This window comes from Ochotona princeps, chromosome 15, assembly GCF_030435755.1.
Source record: "Ochotona princeps isolate mOchPri1 chromosome 15, mOchPri1.hap1, whole genome shotgun sequence".
Classification (NCBI taxonomy): Eukaryota; Metazoa; Chordata; class Mammalia; order Lagomorpha; family Ochotonidae; genus Ochotona; species Ochotona princeps.
In genome coordinates, this window is record NC_080846.1 from 47,968,345 (window position 1) to 47,989,155 (window position 20,811).

General features: G+C 49.1%; 1 protein-coding gene across 4 annotated transcripts in view; it reads right to left on the bottom strand.

Moving 5' to 3' along the window:
- Positions 1 to 14,958: 14,958 nt before the first annotated feature.
- ANKS1B (ankyrin repeat and sterile alpha motif domain containing 1B) overlaps positions 14,959 to 20,811 on the bottom strand; it is a 1,050,054-nt gene continuing 1,044,201 nt past the window's right edge. For all 4 annotated transcript variants that reach the window (XM_036492291.2, XM_036492289.2, XM_004583128.3 and 1 more), the window contains 2 exons: positions 17,978 to 18,145; positions 14,959 to 15,094 (listed from right to left, as the gene is read on the bottom strand). In XM_036492291.2, coding sequence (XP_036348184.2) covers positions 14,984 to 15,094; positions 17,978 to 18,145 — 279 coding nt within the window. In that variant the 3' untranslated portion in view covers positions 14,959 to 14,983. The remainder of the gene's footprint in view (positions 15,095 to 17,977; positions 18,146 to 20,811) is intronic.

The window sequence follows — 20,811 nt, forward strand, 5'->3', positions numbered from 1 at the left end:
GAAAAAAGTTAGTTTTATATTCTATGTATAACTTACCTGACTTGTTTTTGCCTTCATATACATTTTAAAACATGAATTGACCAGATTTTTATGAAAATAAAATTTTTGAAGTTTTTGAAAAATAGTTTTTGGATTGTTTCAGATTCTTTGCTTGTTAACTGTTCATTAGAAGGTGGAAAACTGTTAACTCTATCTGTATTTTATCAGCTGTTAATTGAATTCTTTGAAAAAATGTCTGAGTGTTGGGTCTGGCACAGTACCCTAGTGGGTAAAGTCCTCACCTTGCATGTGCCAGGATCCCACATGAGTGCCAGTTTGTGTCCTGGCTGCTCCACTTCCCATCCAGCTCCCTGCTTGTGGCCAGGGAAAGCAGTCGAGGACGGGCCAAAACCTTGGGACCTTGCACCCGTGTGGGAGACCCAGAGGAAGCTCCTGGCTCCTGGATTTGGATCGGCTCAGCTCTGGCTGTTGTGGCCATCTTGGGAGTGAACCTGCAGGCAGAAGATCTTTCTGTCTCTCCTCTCTGTAAATCTGACTTTCCAATAAAAAAATAAATCTTAAAAAAAAAGTGAGTGTTGCCTCTGTGTGGTGCCTGGCTGCTGAGATAGGCGTGGAGAAGGTTCTATAAAACTAAGAATTCATTTATTCATTCAGTAAATACTTATTGAGATCCCTCGTGGTACTGGCATTACCATAGGTTCTATGGATACAGGAATGAGCAAAGACCTGTGCAGCTGGAGCAGTAAGAACTGTAGTGAGTTAGGCAGTGTAGATAGAGGGAAGGGTCACAGCTTTGGATGGCATGGTCTCCGGAGTTTGTTTCCCCGCAAGTGTACGGTGAGCACGGACACGTACGGTGAGCATGGAGACTTCAGGATGGAGGAGTTGGTGAGTTTCAGGACCAGCAAGGAGGCTAGTGCTGCTGGGCAAGAGCGAGGAAGGGAAAGATAATAGGTGAGACACAGTAGAGACTTCAGTAGGGGCTGTCTTCTAGGCCCCTGGAAGGACTTCGGCTTTGATACTGGCATGAGGGAGCCGGGTAGGAGTTTGAGAAGTGGACTCAAGTGCTAAGCAGTTCACGCGGGCTGTATCTAAGTCACTATGACACTGAGAATCGATTGGGCGGCGCGGGGAGCATGAAAAGCTTTTGCAACAATCTGGGCAAAATGAAGGTGGGCAGAGTTGTGACAAGTTGGATTCTGGATATGTTGATGGTAGAAGTTCCTCGGACATGCTGAGGGATGTGATAAAGCTTGTGAGAGAGACAAGACTGATGGCCAGGTCTTGGGTTGAACAGCTGGAAGAATAGTTACCAGCGACTGAGGTGAAAACAGCCACGAAAGGAGTAGATTTTCAGATGTCGTAATGTGAGATGCCCATTAGGAATCGGAATGGAGATGTTGAGTGGGTGGTTGGGTAAAAGGGAGGTCATGGGAAAAGTCCATGCTGAAAATAGAAACCTGAGTGCCACCAGTGAATTGTTGGTGCTTGATCTCACATGACTAGATGAGTCAAGAAAGGAGTGTAGACAGAAAGGCAGGAGGCCCCAAGGATGAGTATAGGGCAATCCTTACTAACATGAAGGACCAGCAAAAATGAAAAGTAGCAATTGAGTGTGGTAAGTGAGGTGAGCACAGAGGGTGTGGGCTTGGAAAGATTCCGAGTGAGTTTGTCTAACTGCCCATCTACCCTGTTTGCCATGAACAGGTACCAGTCATTATTTTGAAGAATAGACACAGCGGTGAGTTAGTGGTTTCACTTGTTGGTGGGGAAGGAGACAATAGATCGTAGGAAGACAGCAAGCTCTCAGGGGTTCCCTGTACAGTGAGCTTTAGCTTCTTCCTCAGGGTTTTACGGATGTGATTGAGTCATGCCTATGAAGTATTTCTCTCACTGCAACAGTGAAGTGCTCAGGGGACTTGCCTTGGTCTGGCTTGTGCTCCATGGTCTTGGGGAACAGTTTGCCAGCTGGCCCTTCTGCTCCTCTGCTTTACTCTTTGCAACCTTGGATCATGTGTGAACCTCTTGGTACAAAATCCTGCACCTACTGTGTGCTCTTCTGTGGCTCTGTGTAGACTTGCTCTGTCTCGCTACTGCCCCCTGCCCCCTCGGGTTCTTTCCCTCCAACTCCGTATGTTTTCTAGATATGAGTATTCTTTGAGACAACACTGAAAAGCTGCCCTCTTGTAGTACCGCTGTTGTTGTGGCTTTGTGTTTGCTTCTTAAAGTCTCCCACTAGACAGTGAGCCCCTTGAAAGCCAGATGCCTTTTATGCCAGAGTCTAATGGAGGCTGACATGCAATGAGAACCTTGATAAATAGTTACTGACTGAACGTCCTGTGTGTCCAAATGTTCACAGCACACTCTGCATCTCCTGAGATCCACGGGGATCTCACAGGGCTATCAAAGTCAGATGTAGTGTGTCATCAGGATTTTTTATATTTTCCCTGTTTAGTTTGGTATTGTGCTCTGAAGCATTATTAGTGGAAAGTAAAACTTTATCTGAATAAAAGAAGTTTGCTACCGAATTACATGAAGTGAATAAGCACGTCCCTGTGGTGTTTAAGTCAGCAAGCATGGCTGTCTATTATTCAACAAACATTTTATATTATAATTTACTTACTGGCCTTTAGAGAAGGAGAAAATGATTTTCTGAGAAGTCAGTCTCTGAAGACTGTCACTGGAATAGATTCCTTGCTCATAAGCCCTCCCCTTAGGACTACGGATATGCTATGCAGTTATTAAAATGCCTGAATTAGAACATCAGTTGCTCTTGGGCTATGGGTTTAACTACAGAAGAATTACTGTGTGTGTTCACATGGAAGAGGTGGAAGAAGTGGATCAAATACGGGACTCATCGGAGCCCAGGCCTTTGACGTCATCTGGCCTCAGTGACTTGCTCCTGAGCCAGATTACGTGAGACGAAGCTTGAGGGATTTTCATTTCAGTTGTGATTCAGGAAAATGAGTTGCTGGTGTTCACTATAAATTTATGAGATGAGACCTTCAGAACTGGGAATACAACTTACATAGAAATGAATAGGAAATCTACCACTGTATTTTCCACCTCCCAGGAATAGAACAGGAAGGTGCAGAGCACCCTCTAGGCTTGAGTTACGGTGTGGTGTTCTGAGCAGTGATCCAGCTGTGGAGCTTAGCAGTGAAGACAGTCCGGTGCGAACAGGACTGTTGTGAGGAGCCGGGGAAGGCGCTCAGGAGTGTTCATTCCAGTATTTAAATCTGTTTTGCTTTTTTTGAAAGGCCGACAAAGAAATTTCCATTCACAGATTGATTTCCCCGCCAGCCCCCAAGTGCCTCCAACCACCAGAACTGGGCCAGGCTGAAGCCAGGATCCTGCAACTCAGTCCCGATCTGTCATGTGGATGCCAGAAACCCAGCTGCGGCATCCCAGGGTATGCGTTAGCAATAAGCTGAGCCGGGACTCAAACCCAGGCTCTGCTACATGGAATGTTGCTTTCCCAGGCAGTATCTAACTGCTGTGCCAAATGCCTGCCCTGCACTTCAGCAGGTATTGCCCATCCATTTAAGCACTGCCTGACTCTTGACTGGAGTTGAGCAGATTGCAAACAGGACACCCTCAGTTTTTACAGGAAGAGCAGCTCACCAATGACAAAGCCAGGGCTAGAATTTAAGTCTGAATCTCTTTATACAGAGAGCTGTAAGTAGACCGCTCCAGAAGTAGACTTGTCAGCCATTTTGGAAACACAATACATTGGGGTTTGTGGGAGGATGAACTGACCCCAGGCTAGGGGTCACAAGACTTGATCTCAGCAGCTGGTGGAGCCACGCAGTAGCTTAGGTGGTGGGTTTTAGAGATCTTGCTTTCGTTTAGCTTTAATTAGCAGCGATTGTAAACCCTTCAGCTTGATTTTATTGCCCGCCTCTGTCAATTATCCAATACATAATGAATCTGGTTTAGGAGGAAGAATGAGCTCCTGTTTTGTTTTTTACGTGCCTATCTCCATCTACACAGAAGGCAGAGTGACAGGAATTTTCCATCTACTGGTTTGATACGGTGTGTCTGGGCAGGTAGTTCAGGTGACCGGCACTCTTAACCCCTGAAAGTGGTGCTGTCTCTCTGTCACTCTCAAGATCCCTTTTTTATTTGAATGGCAGATTCCCAGAGAGAAGGGGAGAAGAAAAGATCTTCCATGCACTGATTCAGTCCCCAAATAGCCACAACGGCCATAGTTGAGTTGCACTGAAGCTAGGAGCTTCTTCCAGGTCTTCCACGTAGGTATACGGTCCCAAGGCTTTGGGCCATCCTCTCTCTGCTGCTCTCCCGGGTCATATACAGGGAGCTGGATTGAAAGTGGCGCACCTGGGACCTGAAGTGGCTTTTATATCTGGTGCCAGCACCACGGGTGGAGATGAGCTTGCCACGCCACCAGGCTGGCCTTGATACTATCTCTTACGGTCGATTTGGTACTCCGCTTTCCCAGGATGCACCTGCCTGGCGCAGGTCCAGGGCGCATGCGCAGGCTCCACCCTGTTTGTCCGCCGCAGGAGGGTGGGAGGACCTGCTCCGTTCCTTATAAGAGGCAGCCTGTGCTAGAGAAGGGTTTGTTTTACGGACCCTCCTTAGAGGAACTTCCCTCCTTTGCTGGCTTCTGCCCTCCTTTGCTGCCTTCTGCCCTCCTTTGCTGCCTTCCACGGACCTTCTCGGAGCGACTTCTTCCACTGTCACTCAGAGGTACTGATTTTAGGTTTTTCTCTCGCTCTGAGTATTTCTTCGTGAGGGGTGGCCTACGCTCATGTGTGGATATATGTTTATTACCTCACGGCTAAGTAAATTTCGTTGCTGTATTAGTTTCTGTTTAGTGTGTTTATCTCTCTGGGAGAAAAGAACCTGGGTTAGAAATTTACATTCGTTATCTGCATCAAGTTCACTCCTCAGATGCCCCCCACAGCCATGGCTGAAGCCAGGATCCCAGAACTCGGCCTAGTTCCGCTATGGCTTCAGCCCTGACCTGCTGCCTTCTGGTGTTGTGTGCACTGTTTGCCAGAAGCAATATTGGAGACAGAATGGGGGGACTCAAACCTGGTTTACAGGCATCCGAAGTAGCGTTTACACCAAATACTTGCTGTACCTCTCCTTCCCGCTTCCTGTCCGCTCAAGGTGTGGGAACAGGTGAAGGAAATTATTGTAGGTCTCCATAGTCGAGTAGTAAAGCCGTTTCAGATGTGTGATTGACTTGACTTGGAGACACAAAGAAATCTTCTGTTCACTGGTTCACCCCCCACCAAATGGCCACGATGGCCAGAACCGGGCCAACAGGCTAAACCAGGAGCCTGGAACCCCAGACTTGAGCTGTCCTCTGCTGCCTTCTCAGGCACATTAAAGCGAACTGGATTGGAAGTGGAGCATCTGGGATTCAAGCGGATGCCTGTGTGCGATGCTGGTGTTGCAGGCCATGGCTTTTTTTTTTTAAGATTTGTTTTTAAAAAAAAAGATTTGTTTTTATCGCAAAGTCAGATATACAGAGAGGAGAGAGAGAGAGAAAGATTTTCCATCCATTGATTCATTCCCCAAGTGGCCGCAATGGCTGGAACTGTGCCAGGAGCCTGGAGCCTCTTCCGAGTCTCCCACATGGGTGCAGGGTCCCAAGGCTTTGTGCTGTTCTTGCCTGTTTTCCTAGGTCACAAGCAGGGAGCTGGATGGGAAGTGGGGCCTCCGGGATTAGAACCGGGGCCCATATGGGATCCCAGCACATGCAAGGTTAGGACTTAAGCTGCTAGGTTACCATGCTGGGCCCAAGGTTTAACTTTTCACTGTAATGTTAACCCAGGAGCTGGAGTTTCAGCGCATTTAAGTCTGCCTCCACTGAGTAACACTGCCTGGACCCCCTCGCTGAAGGTCTTGGGCCGTGGGACCCCAGAGCCTAATTTCAGTTGTGCCTGTCATTCCTTATTCATTTTACATATTAACTTGTGTGTCGGGGTGGATGTGTCAGTGCCAAGCTCTTGGACAGGAGGCACCTCCTGTGCTCCCGAGGGGCGTCTGCTTTTAGTTATTTAAGGAGCTCATCCTGTGTCCATGGTGATTGCTCTTTGAGAGAAGCCGAGGCCATTCTGATTGGAGCCACATGGACGGCAGAGGTTGAGGAATGGGTTGAAATTGCCCAGGCGTGGCTGCTGCCCCACCTGCTCCCAGCTGTGATGATGGAGTGAGCTGACAGCCCTCCTGTGCTTTCCCCCTGAAGAAGCCCGTTCCTTCGAAAGCCTCCATTGGACAAGGTGCAGGCCCCCAGAGCCTCACTCGCCTCATGTGTGAAACAGTCTCTTAGCACAGCCTTTGTGATGCTTGAGAAAGAAAATGGTAACCATCTGATGGAAGTGTCAGTAAAGACCATAATTCTGTTCGCCGTCCCTGTGTTTGCCCAGGTCTCCGTGATTTACTTCTGCTTGGCACACACCTCTGTCGGGACATCTTCCCTCACCTCCTGTTGGCTGTTGACTTTCAGGGAGGCGGAAATTGGGAAAGCTGTTACTGCTTTCTCCTGAGCTGTCCCCAACTGTGATGTGTGCAGTGAGAGGAACTGTGGGCCATTGGCTTAGACATGTTGAGTGGGTCTTAAGTTCAAAGCCTCGTTGTATGATCTAGTCTCCTTGGGAGTCTATTTCCTAGGGAGTCTCTGGTGTGCGACATTATGTGAGCTGCCCGGCCTGTCGGGCTCTGTAAGACTTGGCACGCCGACAAGCGATCTTCTCATACTGTGTTTCATGTACAGTTACTTAGAACCGCACCCCCTCCTTCCCGCCCAGCCAGTTAATTCAGGCTGTTTGGAGAGGGAACCCAGGCATTAGAAGTTTTGAAGATTCTCCAAGTGCTGGACATGTGTAGTCGGGGCTGAGAGCAGCTGCCCTCTGCTGTGTGAGGGAATGCCAGCCGGACCCTTGCCGTTCCCTCTCGGATCGCAGTTGAAGGCACTGTGCAGTGTGTGTATGCAGTGTGCTTGTCTGCACCTGCTCTGCCTGTGACATTCCCAGGGCTTTGGACAGCACAGGTGTGCACATTTACATGAGTCGGTGGTGGGGGGACTCTCTTGCTTGGAGGATCTGGAGGCTGATTTATGCAGCAGCTCTGCCAGGATCACAGCAGTCCCTGCCGCAGTCCCTGTTTTCTCTATTCAAGTGGCTCACCTGTGTGTGCTTGCAGGTGATACTCATCGTGACTTACACTATCCAGTCTCTCCCTTGACCTCACTAACCCCTCTGAGGTGGTGCTGCAGTTTTGCTCATGTAAAACTAATAATAACAGTGGCTGTATTCTCCAACCTGCTAGCCAGGGAGCTAGGAGCTGCTTACCGAGCTATCAGCAGAAGTTCCAAGGTGGAGATCCTAGGAAAACTCCTATAATGTTTCCTTGGGGTAGGTGTCTGACACCGTGGTTAGGACGCTGCTGGGAACGCCCCCACATCACCTTTCAGAGCATTTGGGTAGGATTAATGATTCTGCTTCTGATTATAGCTTACTGTTACTGCACACCCTGGTAGGCAGCAGTGTTGGCCCAACTCTTTGGATCTCTGCCAGCTGTGTGGGGGACTCCACTTGAATTCGAGACTCTTGGCTTTGGCTCTGCCATGGCTCTTGTTAGGCATTTAGGGAGTGAGCCAGCAAATGGAACATCTCCATCTCTCTTCACCTTTTAAATAAATGATGTAAAGGTGTCTATTAGTTGGGCAAACCTGCTCTTCTGTCCTTACTCTTTCTTCCCCCTGCCTGGAGTGTAAACGTACAGGATGATGCTGCTCCTGAGGCATTCTACGATGAGCTGATTTTTTTTTTTTTTAAAGATTTACTCATTTTATTACAGCCAGATATATACAGAGAGGAAGATCTTCCGTCCGATGTTTCACTCCCCAAGTGAGCCGCAACGGGCCGATGCGATCCAAAGCCGGGAACCTGGAACCTCTTCCGGGTCTCTCACGCGGGTGCAGTGTCCCAATGCATTGGGCCGTCCTCAACTGCTTTCCCAGGCCACAAGCAGGGAGCTGGATGGGAAGTGGAGCTGCCGGGATTAGAACCGGCGCCCATATGGGATCCCGGGGCTTTCAAGGCGAGGACTTTAGCCGCTAGGCTACGCCGCCGGGCCCGATGAGCTGATCTTAAGGAGAGAAGCCACCTTGTGAAGGATGGGAGAGTAGAAATATCAGCAGGTCTTGGAGTTATATCATGGGGCTGCCTTTCTATCCCCGAGGTTCCTCTAACTCGAGGGAAACTTCAACCCCTGCTTTAGAACATCCTCATTCGGTCTTTGCTCCTCATCCTTGGAGTCAACTCCTGACACACTGTCCTAAGCCAAGCTGGTGTAGAACAGAAACTCAGCTCATATCCCCGTTGCCTGGGTCAAGTTCCCCTACCCTTCACTGCAGCCACACGCACAGAGCTCCTCTGCTGGTTAGTAACTGTGAGGCTACTGGGACTCTGAAATATCAGAAAGCCAGAAAAGCTGCTATGGTCTGAGCATCCTGAACCCAAAAACCCAAACCCTAAAATGTTCTGAAATCCAAAAGTTATTGCTCAAGAAGTTTTAATTTTGGAAAATTTTAGACTTCAGTTGTTGTTTGTTTGTTTGTCTGTGGATTAAAGATCCTCAGCCAGTATTCTGTTAATGTTCTAACATATATAAAATTTGGAACACTTCTGGTTCCAAACATTTCAGACAAGGAATACTCAGCCTGTGAGAGTTGACAAATGAGTGATGAACCACTTTCAATCCAGTCGAGTTTTATTTTACCTACACTTTTAAGAATGTTTGAGAAGTAGAAAGAGAGTGAGTGAACCCATGACTTCCCAGTTGCATGCAACTATTGGGGCCAATGGGGACTGGAAATAGCCAGGAGCTGAGCATGCCTACCAGGTCTCGGGTGGCCCGAACCCAGGTACTTGACCCTTGATCGTAAGCTGTGGTCATCAGTCAGATCCACTCTGATATGGGACATAGGTGTTATAATCAGAGGCGTAACTGCCACACCGAATTACTGCCCATGCACATTAAAAAAAAAAAGACCTATTTGTGGGGCTGGTGCCACACTATAGATTAAGCTTCTGTCTGCAGTGCTGGCATCCCATATGGGCGCTAGTTGAAGTCCTGGTTGCCCCACTTCCATTCCAGCTCCATGCTAATGTGCTGGTGAAAGCAGTGGAAGATGGCCAAAATCTTTGAGTCTGTGCCCCTACATGGGAGACCCAGAGGAGGCTTCTGGCTCCTGAGCAGCCCAGCTCCAGCTGTTGTGGCCATTTAGGGAGTGAATAGTTGAGTGGAAAGTCTGTGCTGCCGCTGCCTCCCTCTCTGTAACTCTTCCTTTTAAATAAAAATATGTAAATCTCAACCAAAGAAACACTTATTTGCAAGACAGTACCAGAGTGAAATAGGAGAGAGTAGAGGGAGAGGGAGAAAATCTCCCATTTGCTGGTTCGCTTTCTAAATGCCTCTGGCAGCCAGGGCTGGAGCAAGCCAAGCCAGGAATCGGGTCTCCGTGGCTAAAGGACCCGAGCCCTGGTGTTGGCCTCTGCGGCCTCCAGGTGCATTTTCTGGGAGCTGAATTGGAGACTGAGGTGAGACTCAATCCCAAGCACTCCAAAACGGAGTGGGGGTCCCAGGTGGTGACTTAATTTATTCTGTCACACTTACTTTTGTGAAAGTGTGGAATTTGTTGCAAACCTTTGAAAACCCAGTGATTTTGCATAAAATTCCAGACTTGGAAAAATCTTGGCCGTAGGTTTCCTGTCTAGTAACAAGTAGCAGCTATTCCCAAGATGACACAGGGGCTCTGTGTCTCCACGATCCCCCTAATCCTATCACTTACGTCACCAGTGTGGCCTTGCAAGCATCTCTTTATAACATCTAGCCCTCCCCACTAAACCCTGGAAACAGCTAAAACTGAATTTCTGAATCTATATACCTTTCTTTACTATTTTCCCGACTCAACATTTGGCATTTTTTTATTCTCCCAGAAAATTGGGCATACACTTTTGAAAACTGGAGAGAAATCAGTCTCCAAAATGTCAGGAAACAGCTGAGGTTGCTTGTTCTTTGGGGGCGTTTTGATTTCCCTTGCTGCGTGCCTTACTGCCACTTGCTTGGGAGAGCTGCAGGCTGCACACAAGCTCCCCAGGGAGCAGCTGTTGGGCTGCTTGATTGAGGCACTGAGCCATGCAGAGGACAATTAAATGGAGTATTGAATACCGATCGATTTGAACGGTTTCTGTTACCATGTTGTGAGCTGACTTCGGTTGTGAGCGCTAGACATGGCTCCCATCTCACTGTGCTTGTGCTGTACAGTGAGACCCAGCATAGATATGTTCTCATTGGCATTATTTGTCACCTCCACATTGGCCCACTGTGCTTGCTAACTCTGAAACCTGACCCCTGCATCCTCCATTGTCTAACCATGTAACATCCCTGAGAAACTCCGGCTTGTGCAGCAGGGGTGACCCCAGGAACTGACAAATGAAATGTCTTGATTTCAGCTCGATGAATGTCTTTACGTCACTGATCATTGGTTGCTTTTGGAAACTTAAATGCCCATGCAAGCTTTTACAAAGGTCTGGATTTTGCAGAGGAAGACAAAAGCCATTTAGACAATGTGTCCTTTAGAGCTGTGCTTCTTTGAGTTACACTGAAGACAGTTGAGGCAGGAGTGGTCAACTCTGCAGAAGCAACAGAAAGGAAAATAGCACCACAGTGAGGAGTTTTTTTCATCTGTTAAAAATGTGTTGATGTGAATACATTTAATGTGCTGGGGACACTGAATATAGTTTTTCAGTTGTGTGAATTAAAAAAATACTTTGAAGTTTTTCTAAGTGAAACTTATATGCACTCACTTTTCATATGGAGGTAACAGTTTGGTTTGCTGCTTGCTGCATTCTAAAGAATGCTTAGGGGTGTCTCTCTTTCCCTCCCCCTTTCGAGAGGCACCCCACCTCCCGGCTTTCTCTCCGGAGGTGCTTCCCCTTCCCTCTCCCTTCCCTGCTCACCTGGTCCCTTCACAAATAAACTTTTCTGTCTGGAAAAAAAAAAAGAATTTTTAGTGCCTGTTGATGTGTTTGTGTTTAGATGATGTTTTATTTTCACTGGATCATTAAGTCTTACAGAAGTTAAATATTTTGGTTCTGTGTTCTCTGAAAAATAAAAAGAAGCAACTCGAAGGAAAAGAGGACTTAGAGTTCTAAGCAGACTTTAGATATGAAGACAGGAAACAGTTAAGTGGATCTGACACTGTCCAGGTTGGCACCGGGGCTTTGGGTTAATTCAACCACAACAATGAGTTGCAGCTGACAGCTAATCATTGTTCTGTATGCAGGAAGGTGACTGGGCATCCAGCCTGAGCAGGCTCCCAGTGTGTGTTTGGCTGTTTTGGAAGTGGCTTCTGTGGATGTCAGGATCCTGTTACCAGGGCAGGCAGATGTTTGGATCTATTTGCTTCAAGGAACAGACGTTGGTAAATGAGTATAGGGGAGCCAGGAAGAGATTGAATGGGCAGACGGAGCCATGCTGCGGGTGGAGTGTGGTGCTGACTTGTGTTCCCTGGTTACCCAATTTTAAGTACTGGTATTTGTCACCATTAGATTGCTTGGCTTTGGTGGAAAACATCCATATAGATGAGAACTGAAAAATCTGTCATAAGGAAAGTATTCTGAATAGGTTTCTGAATACGGAAACCAAGTTCTAATTCTCTGGTGGCTAGACTGCTTATCGAATTTTCTTTTCAGAACGAGCTTAGGAACAAAGTTTCCTAGAGTGCCAAGTGTGAGTTTTCATTGAGTTTTGAGACTTTGGCCATGCATTCTTTAAGGTTCCCCTCTGCCCTATCCAATACAAATAAGACACATCTTGGCAGTCTCCCCAAGTATTCCAGTGGGAGAGAAGCTGGCACATCTTGTGAAAAATTGCTTCCATGACTTACTGATGAACTAACTAGGCATCATTTTCTTAAGGTTCATTCCCTTGAATTTATCATAGAATTAGTTTAATCTTCCACCCTATGCGTATTGCATTTAGAATGTGCGAAACTTCCCACCAAAGAAATGAGCTGTGAACCTGCTCCAAGGGCTGGGTGGGCTTTCTCCTGCGTGTCCCGCCATGTCTGCTTCTGGGTTCCTCTCTGCTTGTCTGTGGGACTGCCTCTATGGACATTCGGGCTTCCAGTAGTGGGTTCAGTGCATGCATGCTGTAGAGTGGAGAGCAGGATCACAGTCTTCACTCTCCGCTTTCTCTCAGGGTCGCTCTGCTGGCCGTACTCTCCAACTCTTAGAGTAGTAAGCCCTTCCTCCAATCCCCAGTCTTCTTTCTCATTCTTGCTTGGATTACAACCAGCACAGACATACCACCACGCTTGGATGATTTCCCTACAGGGCTGCTGAAGCCTATGCAAGTGGTCTATGTACCACATTTTTAAACTATTTTCTTGTTGACTTGTGTGCCCTGTGCATTGTTCTGGGACCATTGTAGACTCAAATGAATATCCAACCTGCAGAAGTGATGAGAGGAATGTTGGAAAGAAAACGGGCCAAGTGAGCTCAGTGGAAGCACTGATCTAAAACCCAGCCCACAGTGTCTTTCAGGAACCGGGCCCTCCTCAGGGCTCAATCCCATCCATCCCAGCTCAGGCTAGCTTGAGCTCTCTGGGGATCAAATCCCCGGGCCTCTGTGTGCCAGGGTGGGGAGCACCCCGTTTGCTCTGCTGTGGTTTTCCCAAGGTAACAGACTTGGAGCTGTAGGACCTCTCATCCTGAGGGCCTCAGGATGTCTTCTGTTCGTGGGCAGCAGCGCCCACAGAACCCAGTGTGTGTGTACAGGTGGCCACCGCTGCCCCCCTCGCAGCTGGCACGCTGTTGTAGGACAATGAGAGGACTGATCCATGGGTACTTGATTGTCCAGACACCTGTGTCATCTCCCAAAGTGGCCCAGTTGGGCAGTCATTTATCTTTTCAGACTTTCTAGTTTGGCAATTTCTCCTTACAACCTACTTGAATCTTTAAATGAAGATAATGGGGACTTTAGGCTAAAGTTTCAACTTTAGAGTCTGCTTGTTTCAGATTGGTTGAACCTGGAAATGAGTATGCTTTCTCAACAATTGAAAAAAAGAAAAAACAAAACCACTCGTTAGCGGTGGTTCCCCAGAAGGCCAGGGCTTTGAGTCTGCTCTGAGTGGAACCGGAGGTGCTCACAGAATGATGCCAAGCACCAGTGGCTACAACTTTAGTTTTATTTTGTGTGCTTTTTGTTTTAATAGGATAGAAATAATGACAAAAATTACAAAATTTATAGCTGGAAGCCCAAGCTTATGTACACATATGCTTCTGTTTCAGCCAAGGCGCCCCTCACTGACTGCTCCTGCAGTCTCCTCTTGGTAGCATGTTGCAGTGTTCCTCACCCCTCTGCTTACCGCATACATATCAACAGTGAATAGGCAAAGTATGTACAAGGAACTGTTCCATTCAAGTAATTTAATATTGTATTAAAATTTTTCAGCACTTAACTAAAAGCATATACATTTGTCAGTTTGAAATAAAATTTAGTCATTTTTCTTCAAAACTCACCAACTGATGAATATAACCGATAATTTCAGGTTTAAAATAATATTGGTTAATTAAAAAAACATTAAGACAATTCCACAATTTATCAATATCGCTATAATGAATTTCCAAATGATTCACAATGTGATTGGTTAGAACAATATACATTAAAATGTTATTTTTCTCTATAGTGATATTGGTATTTATATAATCTGATTCTACATAAATATACATTATGGTATCATACAAATACTCCACAGACATTAAAAAAATTAAAATACCTTAAAGAAATGTAAGTAAATTTTATTTAATCAAATAGTAAGCAAACATCTTTTTTTGTTTGTTTCAAGAAAATTTTATTACTTTAGAATTTCCTTTTTTTTTTGTATTTATTTTTTTTTTCTAGAAAAAAAAATTTTTGCAATAGAATTTTATTAACATCTTTCTCAAGCAAGGTTTCCGTGAAAGAAATCTTGACAGCAGGAGCCCTAGATTATGTTTTGAGCATGTTCTTTAAAACACGGTGAAGATTTAAAAAACCCTCTTGGTAGGCAATGGCTGCGTCAGTACTTCCGGTTCCAGGCCAGTCTGCCTGCCCGGATGTCCCGCTCTGGGTGCCCGCTGGTATTTGCCACACCCGAGCCTGTCCTCTTGGTGGCAGCAATGGACATTCAGTTATCTGAATTGAAACCAGAAACGTCCCTCACGACTAACCTAGGTTTCTTATCAATGCATTAATGGTACATTCTTTTAATAAAAATATTTAATACAAGACACATTTTTTCTGTGCATAATAAATTCCTCTGTTTTAAATCATTCTTTATATCTTGAATCAATCATTAACTTTAAAGGTTCTCTGTATCTGACATAGTTGATTACATATAAAATCCACAAATATAGAAATTGGGGAAATGGAATTTCCTGGCAATCATAGGGGTCATTTTTTTTTTGTCCTTTTGCTTTAAACTATAGTCTGTGATGTAATGGTTTTACAGATGCTTTATGGGGTAGTTCTGGTTTTACCTTTCAAACTGCTGACAGTGAACACTAAACCCACGATTTGTATTCTTTTAGGCAGTATTAGACATCCCCTTGACTTTTCTTTTAAGGTATTATCCCCAAATAAAGCCAAGCAAAGCTTTGGGGCAAGAGTCACAACAAATACCTCAGGAGGTGGTGAGGAGGGGAGCCGGGTGCTGGGGGAACCCATCTCAACTCCCACCTCTCCGGGTTGGCGTCTGGAGCGCCTCGGTTGCGTTTTCCATCACTGGTGCAGAAAGAACTTCCCCAGGAATGGCCAGCGGCCTTTCGCCCACGACAAGGCCACACTGGCAGAGCAGTCTTCCTCCTGGGCAGAGTGGAAACGGAGGCGCCAAGGAAAGCCTGCTCCGGGACGGCTTGGCGAGCAAGGCACCGCGAGGACGGGGGCACGGCGAGTATCAGAAAATGGTGGTTTCATACTTGGTATTAATTCCCCTCTTGGCTTCTTGCCCCGGCTCCACAATCCACGGCAGGTTGGCCAGAGTCTTCTGCTCAGACGGGTCGATCTGCTTGAAAACAGAAAGGCTGATGCCTGTTATCTGGCAGTTGGACCTGCTGGGACCCACGGCGGCCCCCACCCACCCAGGCCCCATGCAGGAAACTGTCTCTGAGAATGGGTGTTGGCTGTTTAGCACACATGGTGGCCTATGTTTTAAACATTCATTTGTTGTATTTATTTAAAAGACACAGAGCTCCCATTGGCTGGGTCATTCCCCAGATACCCACAACAGCCAAAGGCAGGAGACGGGAACTCAGTCCAGGTCTCTCATGGGCATGGCAGGGACTCAAGTCCCTGAACTGTCACCTGCTGCCTCCCAGGGTGTGCATTAGCAGGAAGCTGGATTGGAAGCAGAGCTGGGTCTCCAGCCTTATGGGATGTGTGCATGCTGAGCAGTGGCTTAATGGCTGTGCTAAACATTTGCTGTGTGAGGCACTGGAGGGTGGCTGTGAGCGAGATGCAATCCTTGCCTGGCAGGGCACAGACCGTGCTAGCAAGCCAGACCTTGCCCGGCTGCAGCTGTCACCCCCAGTGGTTTGCGTCCTCGTGGGAACAGACCCCAGAGCCGTCACTGGAATCTCCCCAGCCCCACTGGCCTCCCTGCTCTTCCCACATCCTCTGCTCTGCTGCAAGTTCTTACTGGACAGCTGCAGGTTTATGTCCTGATGCCACTCAGGTCTTGGCTCTCAACACCACCTTCTCTCCCGGAAGCCTCACTTTTTACCCCCTGTAAAATGGCACACTGGCTTTTCTGCCTTTTGCTTTGGCTTCAGCACAAAGCTTAGCACCACATACACTGTATTTGCTCATCTTCCACTACAGTGTACACCCGCAGAGGTGGCATTTTGTCTGTTTTCTTCCCTGCTGTTTCCTCCAGAACTTGGAAAAGCTCCTGGCCACCTGATAAATCATAGCCACAGACTGAGTTATATTGAATAAACATTAGTAAAAGGATGAGGTGATGTTTAAATGGAGCTGAAAGGTCAGCAAGCATCAGTTGGGTGAAAGCGGGAGGGGTATTGAGAGAGCTGGCACAGCACCTGCAGGGTGCTGCAGGGAGGGGGAGTGGCTGTGCTAGGGCTCTGGTCAGTTCACAGAATTGGCGGCTCAGGGGAGACAGTCGAAGGGTGAAGTGGCTTGTCAGGTTGGCTAGCATCTAGTCTATATTTGTGCTCTAAAATGCTTTAGTCTTCAAACCTAGAAGGTCATGAGCTGTTGCTGGGATAAGGGTTGAATTCTGATGGAGGGTTTGGGGCCAGATCTTCCCCATGCTGCTTGCCTCATCCTGTGCTGTCACCATGTCGGGCTGCTCTGCGTGGGGACACAGGTAGTAAGCAGAGCTGGGGTGGGGGTGGGGGACGGAGGGTGGGCCTCTCCCACTTCCTCACTGTGGGCTATGGGGTCCATGCCCTAGGCTGTTTCCTACCGTGTTTTGATTGTGTCTCTACAAGGCTGCTCTTTGTTTAGCAAGAAATGGAATTCTGATGCCAGTTGAAGGGGATGGATCTTGAGCCTGGTAAAGAAAGCCAGTATTATTCTCTGTTTTCCTATGTCTCAGAGAAGGTATTTAGAATATTCTAGAAGCCCTTATGGCAACCAATCCTTTATGCTTTTCCGGCAGAGGTTTATGAGGTCAGAGGAAGGCCACCAGGTGGCACTTGCTGTGAATAAGTCTGTCCAGCCCATGTAAGAATGAACTTAAGAGCCTTAAGAGATAACCCCCCCAAAACATTCTAGATTCCTGCCTCATTTGCAAAGCTGAAGCTGTTCCTCCCACCCACGGGGCCTCATCTCTGTGTCTACATTCAGTGAGCACTTGCAATGGGCCTGTCCTCCTGATTACAAAACAGCTATCTATACTGTGTCTGTGAGATCGACACATTTGTGCAGGCAGACAGACAAGCAAGCCAGTGATGAGTGAACACATCACTACTGGTAAGTGCCAAGCAGGTGACATGCTTATGTGTGACTGGATGTCAGGAAAAGCCTGTTCCTATAGCTGAGATGACAAGATGAGGGTCAGCTCTGCAGAAGTCAGGGCAGGAGACTCCGAGTGGATGGAGCAGGTGGCCCAAAGGCCTCAGCTAGGAGGGAGCATGATGTACTCAAGGAATGGGAAGACCTGAGCCCCCGAGAGGAGCATGGTGGGGAAATGAGGCTGGAGCGGCTGGGCTGTGGGGTGCTGTGGTCTGACCTCTGCGGCTGGAAGAAGGGAGTCAGGCAGTGCGTGGCAGGAGGCAGCCTGGCCTAGCGCGGTGCCAGAGGCCACAGCAGAGTCTCTCTTCAGGGGCTGAGGGGACGGGACTTGCTCAAGGGTTGGATCTAGTGGTGGGCAGCAAGAATGCCGGTGTAGATTCTTGGTTTGTGTCTCGGGTGGCTGTGCGATTGCAGCAGGTGGAGGAAGAGGCTGCTGCGAGGGGAGGATAAGCAAGCTGTCCCGGACTGAGTGAGTTGCAGATGTCTTTGCTGTATCCTGGTGGAAACGAAAGCACCTGCCTCGGGAGCCCTGGGGCTGCAAGGAGAGTGATGGGAGCTGGCGGGTCAGGGTAGAGGGCCTGAGTTCTGGGGGGACGGCAGCCGGAGCCTCCTGCGACGCTGCTCCTGCGCCTTCCCGGGCCTGCTGGTCCACAGCACCAGGCAGCACCTGGCACCCCTCTCGGCTGCTGTGGTGACAGGGAAGGGGAATTTGCTCTAAAGCCTCCAGGTTCATAGACATGGTTCCCCTAAGCCTTTACTGGGACCTGTCAGAAACCCCATGACTGCCACTTGCCAGGAGGAGACCAAGGGCAGGGAGGAGGAGGGCAAGCCCTGGGTTTTAAATGGCACCCGTATCCAGCAGTCCCCCTTCCGTCCTAGCTGAGGCTTCTAGAACACCTGTGTCTTGTCTACTTACCACCGACTTCCGAATGCTGACGCGGGGTTTGGGGACAGGCTTGGAGGGTTTGTTTTCAAAGCTTTCTGGAAGGGTGGAGGAGTGCCCCCCTTTCCTTGCTTGCAGCGCTAGTTGGTAGGCCACTTCAAATGCCTGTCCCAGGGTCAAGATGATCTCGTAGGCTAAGTTCTGCAGGAAAGAGAGAGAAAGTGCTGACCCCAGGCACAAGGTGAGTCAGAACATGTGGAGGGCCGAGGAACACGGTGTGGGAGGCAGGCCGTGGGAGGCAGGCCGGCTGGGGACTTGAACTCCTCTGCCTGAGGCAGCAGTGACTGAGTGCATGACTAAGAGGAACAGGTCACTCCGGGTCAACCGGAGGGTCCGCGTGAGGTGTCAGTGGCCCAGCGGCACTTGTGTTTGTAGCCGTGACCACCCGGGGAGGAGGTCCTACGCAGAGCCCAGTGGCCCAAGGAGACCAATCTGTGTGGCTCTGCCCTCCTGTGGCCAGGAAGGGGTTACCAGGCCATTTTCAACGCTGTGCATCTGCCCTGCGTGCCAGGATGATCCCACACACTCCACGGGAGGTGTGCCCAAGAAGCCCAGGTCTTTTTTACCTCAAACATCTGGGATTCAGTGAATATCTACAAAACACAATCAAAATCTAATTTAGGCCTAGGGGAGAGAAGCATTAGTCATGCTTGCGGAGTCTCACAGTCAGCAGTGAGCACGCAACCGGGCTCAGACGGAGCCAATTAGCCCTCTCTCTCTGCACTCATGTGCTCCCTGTGGGTCCACTCGGTATTTTAACATCAAGTCAGCAAGCGCCAGGAGACCGTCAGGCTAGAGGGCCATGCACGCAGCGCCCGGAGGTGGGCTCTGTTGTTCAGTCCTTCTCAAAGGCTTTCTTCTCATGTCTCCTCCACAGTGGTTGAGATTTTCCGTTTCTGCCTTCTCCTGCAAGCTGCTCTGCCCTGTCCCTGCTCACTGAGGTTGCATGACTCTGATGGTCTCCTCACACTGGGGCTTTCTGAGGTCAGGCGCATCCTGGAAGGGATGTGTGCTGGCTGGGTAGGATGTTGATCTCTGTGCCGGCCGCGAGCAGGACAGTCCCTGGAAGGTCTGGCCATGGTTTCCTCTAAGTACATGGACACGGCACACTCTGGGGGCCAGCACCAGGGTGCAGCAGGCTGAGCTGCTGCTTGTGACGTCAGCAACTATGTGAGTACTGGCTGCTCCCCTTGCCATCCAGCTACCTGTGATCAGTATGGAAAGGCAGATGGCAGCAGGAGCTCTTGGAGCCCTGCTACCCACACGGGGGAGTCTAGGCTGCAGCTCCTGGCTTCCACCTTGCCAGGGCCATCGTCCCACACCTTAGTCCCAAGTTGGGAACGTTGTTCTGAGCTTCGGAGCTGGTGGGGCTGAGGATCGACCCGCCCTGATTTGAGCTCCTTGTTGGGAAACCGTGGTCCTGCAGAACAGACGGCTGCTAGTTGGAGAGGCTGTGCCTTGCGCGGTGAGCAGAACACTTCGCTGCCATCAACACTGGGCCTGTGCATGCCTCCCAGGGTGAGTCAGCCAGTGAGTAACACATCAACACGGGATAGCGGAGGAGGCTGGGAGACAGCTCTGCCCGTCCCAGTGCAGGCAGGCCGAGTGTCTCCACTGCCTACTCTTGGCACTCGGTGTCACCCTCGGCTTGGCTGCTCAGAGCTTGTGTGGGCCCCTTGGGCAGGTGGTGGGCCATCTGACTGCTGTGGTCTCAGAAGAATAGGTCACAGGCCCCTCACCCTGCTCACCACTGCTGCGGAAGAGGGCTGACTCCCTCCTGGTGGGGGACGCGCAGCTAGAGAGAGACTGGTGGGAGAGTGTGAGATCCAGGGCTTCTGCAGTGTGCAGCTTTAGTGGTAGGAACAGCGGGGCTCCCTGAGTGTGAATTTCCTGATCATTAATCTGAAAACAAGCTTCTCCAAGTGAGATCTCCTTAAAGCTCTAGTGTCTTGAAATACAAGCCTCAGTGATGCTCACTTGAGCAACTGAGACTTTTCACGCTGCTGTTGAAGGAAGCTGAAAGCTTCGGAAAGGTAGCAGGAGAACGAGGTCTGCCCTCTCCTTTTTAATTAGTTCTTACCATTAGAAAATGCTCAAAGGCGGTGCATGGCCCAGATACGGGAACTGAGGCTGCCTGCCAACTGGTCTGTCCTGGGCGGCTTGGCTCTATCCCATATCTGTCTTGGTTTTGAGACTGCATTACGAGTCTTCTTTGATGCTGTCCCATAGCAAGGGGTTGGGCCTTGCTCCCTCCTGTTTTTCTGATACGTTCATGTTGGAAGTATCACCCTCCACGTCGGGGAAGGCCTGCCCACCCGGAGCCATCTTACCTTCCTAACGAGTCTAGGTGCTCATTGGTGGAACCTAAGACCCCACGTTGGATGGAAGAGGAAGCCCTACTGGCAGGATCAGTCCTCCTGCCGCCTGAGTATCCCCGGCTCCTTGTGGGAGCAGGGAGTGCTGCTGGAACCATGCTGCCCAGGGCAGTGAAAGGCAGGTCACTGGTGTATTAGCAGTATAGTGTCATGATGTATGGATGTGAGTTCTGTTTGTTATAAACACAGTGTGAACAGACTGCGAGGAGCCTAGCGGGTCCTGGCCGGCCTCCGGGGACAGTGGCAATGAGAGAACGGGTCTGGGGGAGAGAGATCTGGCCCACCCAGTGATCACCAGGCTTACAAGGCTAGTGGAGAAGGCAGATCTCAGGGAGAGGGTGAAGCAGCCGTGTGGACATGGGAGCTCTGGCAGACAGTGCCAGGGATGGTCAGGGATCAGCACTGCCATGCCTTGCCCCATCCTGCGCTCTG